Raw genomic sequence first — 4,116 nt, forward strand, 5'->3', positions numbered from 1 at the left:
GTGCCAACATGGTCCTTTAGCACCAATAGCTCTCCTCCCTCCCTGATGTTTACCCCCCTGATGTATTTACAAAGTGCGACCAGACCCCTGCTCATTCTGCACTTTTCCAGGCTAAACAAGCTGAACTTTTTTAGTCTCCTCTCGAAATAGCGCTCCATTGTCTCAATAGGATGAGCATCGTTCCTAAGATTGTTGGGTCTGGCTTGTAATTTGTTCCATATTTACACTGCATTTTATCGAGCCACATCTTGGACAAGATCCTCAGATGATGGAAGCAGGCGCCATCCATTAACTTTAAAGGAGATATGGCAATTTACAGTGGTGTGATAATTCTCCTGATTAGGGGGCTGATTGTCGGAGGGGAGGAGCACTCTAATCCTGACATTGCCTTGTCCTTCCCTTCACAGGCAGCACATGGTGTATTGAGAAGGACAATGGCCAATCGAACCACCATGACCGAGTACTTTCTCCTGGGATTCTCTGATGTTCGGGAGCTCCAGATTTTGCACTTTGTGGTGTTTCTAATGATTTACCTGGCAGCCCTGACAGGGAATCTTCTCGTTATCACTGTAGTAGCCCTCGACCAACACCTTCACACCCCCATGTACTTCTTCCTGATGAATTTGTCCATTCTAGACCTTGGATTCATCTCTGTCACTGTCCCCAAATCCATGGCAAATTCCCTATTGAACACCAGGTCAATTTCTTATTCTGGATGCATCACCCAAGTCTTTCTCTTCTTCTTCTTTGCTTTGGCTGACTTTGCCCTACTCACTGTCATGGCGTATGATCGATACGTTGCCATCTGCAAACCACTGCACTATGAGAGAGTTATGAACAGGAGAGCTTGTGTCCAAATGGCAGCCAGTGCCTGGATCAGTGGTGTTCTCAATTCTGCTCTGCACACTGGGAACACATTTACAATAACCTTCTGTGGAGGTAACATGGTTGATCAATTCTTCTGTGAAATCCCTCAGCTACTCAAGCTTGCCTGCTCTGACTCCTATCTCAGTGAAGTTGGGGTTATTGCCTTTAATGCGTTCTTGGGCTTAAGCTGCTTTGTTTTAATAATTGTGTCATACATTCAGATCTTCACCACTGTGCTGAGAATCCCCTCTGGGCAGGGTCGGCATAAAGCCTTCTCCACCTGCTTTCCTCACCTCATTGTTGTCTCATTGTTAGTTTGCACTGGCACCTTTGCCTACCTGAAACCCATCTCCAACTCAGCATCAGGCCTGGATCTCCTGCTCACTGTTCTCTATTCCGTGGTCCATCCTATGATGAATCCCCTCATCTACAGCATGAGAAACAAGGAGATCAAAGCTGCCCTGAAGAAACTGACTTGGCACAGGTTATTGACCAAGAATAAAATGTCTGTCTTCCTCTCGTGATTGTCTTTTAAATCTGTGTTTCTTTATAAATCTAATCAACAGGTGACAATATTGTCTCCATCAGAACATGGTGTGCAGAGTCTTCATGAAAAATACTGTATTTACAGTGGTAAAAAAAAAACCTAACACCACTTTAATTTTACCCCAGTGTACATAAGATCAAAATCTAGCTATTTTAGGACTTTGTACTACTTCTCATCATGCTATCTGAGCAGCTTCCACACAAAATCTGTAGCCATAACATAGTCCCTGTTGGAACCTCTGGTACTTCTCCTTTTTTAGGTAAAAAAAGCCCTGCTTGGGAATGGAGATTTTGGAGTTTTATAGTTTATTGGCATGTCTATTCTTTGTTTTGTTTTGTTTCATCAGTTAGTTGAGTGGTTTGTTCCTTTGTTCCTGATATTTGTTGTTTTTTTAGGGGGTGGGTATATTTGGGGGAAGGGAATGTTTGGTTACATGCAGTAGTTGATGTTTTGTCATCTCTTGGGGGTGCTGATGTATCATCTCTTTAATGGGGTTTTCTGAGGGAGCTGAAAGTTTGCTCCCCACAATGAGAGAGGGGTTCTGAAGAGGGTGTCTGGAAGGCTGAACTCCTGTTGAAATGATTGTTAGTGCAGCTGTGATTTTATTGTGTTATTAAGAATATGTAAGGGTGCCTAGAGCTGTGGATATGTATCTTTGTATTATTTTATACCGGAATACATAATGCTGTGTCATTCTTGCTGAGGTGGAAAGACTTTTTGGAAGGGAAGGTTTTGCAGTGTTTCCTAAAGACAAGCTGACTCTTGAAAATGAGACCAAATGTGGATGCCATTCACTGGGATTTAGCCTCTTCACTTTGAAGGGATCAGGGTTTGGCCAACAGTCAACACACACACACAAGGATCCAAATATGGCTAAAGGCAGCCTGGAGAAAGAGAGTGCAAGGCATGTAAGGGTTCCGTAGTCATTTTAGCTGGACTAGTGCAAATGCAGAGTAGCTCCATGGACATCAGCAGATTAACTCTGAAGAGTTTCTGGCCAAAAACTCTGGGTTGTCTGATTTACTTGTGTTAGGTCATTTTGCTATAACATTGGTGTAAGTGGCAAAGTACCAGTACATGCATTGACCTGGCATTCCATCCACCATCTTGTGTAAATCTAGACATGGCCAAGCAGAGTACTATTAGAAAGACAGACAGATGGATGACACCATTGCTTATCTAACACACAATGTCACATTGCCATAAAGACAGATTTCTGTTTGATTGTGAATTATTATGACAGATCGATTGATCAGTCGCTGGATAGATGAGTGTGTATGGGGATAGATAGATAGATAGATAGATAGATAGATAGATAGATAGATAGATAGATAGATAGATAGATAGATAGATAGATAGATAGATAGATAATCCATGGAAAGTTTGTTCCGATTTTTCTGTTCATGATTGCCTATATCCAGATTAGAGGTGGTCAGATCATGCTGATACAGCACAACTGAAGCTATCTATGGGAATGTGTCAATTCAGTCAAAACATTCATTGGAAACCAGGCTGGGAGGCAGGCTGCCTGGCTAGCATGTCTCCCCCGGCATCCTGCCAGTCCATCTGCCAGCCAGCTAGCCATCAGGAGGGCTCCCCAGGTCCAACAGCAGCCTACCTGTCTGGCTGCCAGGTTCCCAGGCTCACGGTTCCTCAGAAGCTCACCTGTTAGGGAGCTTGATAGATGGGTCCTCCAGGCACCACAGATCACCAGGCAGCTGCCTCCCTGGACTGCCCAACTCTCCAGCTAGCTGCCTGGGAAAAGCTGATCAGCAATTTTTCAAAGAAACTTTTTTTCATCCAAAAATGCTGATTCGTTGAAACTGTACCTTTTCCTGGGAACATGTCGGTTTCAATTAAACTTTGATCAAGAACGTTTCTCAGGTGCAGAATGGAATTTCTGGTCAAAATTAGAGAGAGAGAGATGACCCCTCAGTAGCAAATAGCCTAGGTGTTAGAGTACTCAACTGGGCTGCTCTGAATTAGGCAAAGCAGGGACTTGAACCTGAATCTCCCCCAATCCAGGTAAGTGTCCTACCCATTGGGCCAGAGTCACTGACTTTGGCCCAATGTATATTTAATAATTTATATCAAGAGGAACAGCTCCAACAGGACAAACCAAAAGAGAGAACAAGTCTCATTACAGGCTGCTTGTTAGGATACTCACCTAAAATGTAGGAGAGCCAGGTTCAAAGCCCTGCTCTGAATTACACATGACTGGGTTGAGAGCCCTAGAGAATGAATTCCTCCTTTTATCCACAAATCAAGTACCATCAGGGCAGCACATGTTTGTGCCCTTGCCCCAGTCAATGTATCTGACACCAAATCTGGAGGCACCACCTCTATGGAGAAGAGGGGATGTTTATCTAGGATGAGGGCTGGGATTTCAAAGAGGCTGAATGAGTTAAGCACAAGTTCCTGTGGATTGACCCCTCTCACTCCATTAGGCCCTGCTCCACAAGGACCAGACATGATGTTCACTGTCAGACAATAAACCTGTCATCATTGCCTCTGGGAGAGAATGCAGGAGAACCAGCTGCTTGGAACAACTTCCAGGTAGATGAGGCACCCAAGAATTTCTGCAGGAGCTGTTGGGAGGAGTGAGCATGGTAGGTCAAAGGTAGAGCTTGACAACATTTTTCCAAGCCATGGGCAGATTAATTTTCACTCAGCTAGAATAGTAGAAGCATCTGCCATGAACA

The 4,116-nt window shown here is 44.1% G+C and overlaps 1 protein-coding gene across 1 annotated transcript; it reads left to right on the forward strand.

Moving 5' to 3' along the window:
• The first annotated feature begins 425 nt into the window (after positions 1-425).
• On the forward strand, positions 426-1,391 carry LOC135887459 (olfactory receptor 14A16-like). Its single transcript, XM_065415210.1, has one exon. It carries the CDS (start codon positions 435-437, stop codon positions 1,389-1,391), a length of 957 nt encoding a protein of 318 aa, XP_065271282.1. The 5' UTR covers positions 426-434.
• Positions 1,392-4,116: the final 2,725 nt, after the last annotated feature.

The sequence above is a fragment of the Emys orbicularis genome, chromosome 13 (assembly GCF_028017835.1).
Source record: "Emys orbicularis isolate rEmyOrb1 chromosome 13, rEmyOrb1.hap1, whole genome shotgun sequence".
Lineage (NCBI taxonomy): Eukaryota > Metazoa > Chordata > Testudines > Emydidae > Emys > Emys orbicularis.

Excerpts from the sequence above, each read along its gene's own strand:
- LOC135887459 (XM_065415210.1), top strand. The coding sequence starts at position 435 with ATGGCCAATCGAACCACCATGACCGAGTACTTTCTCCTGGGATTCTCT.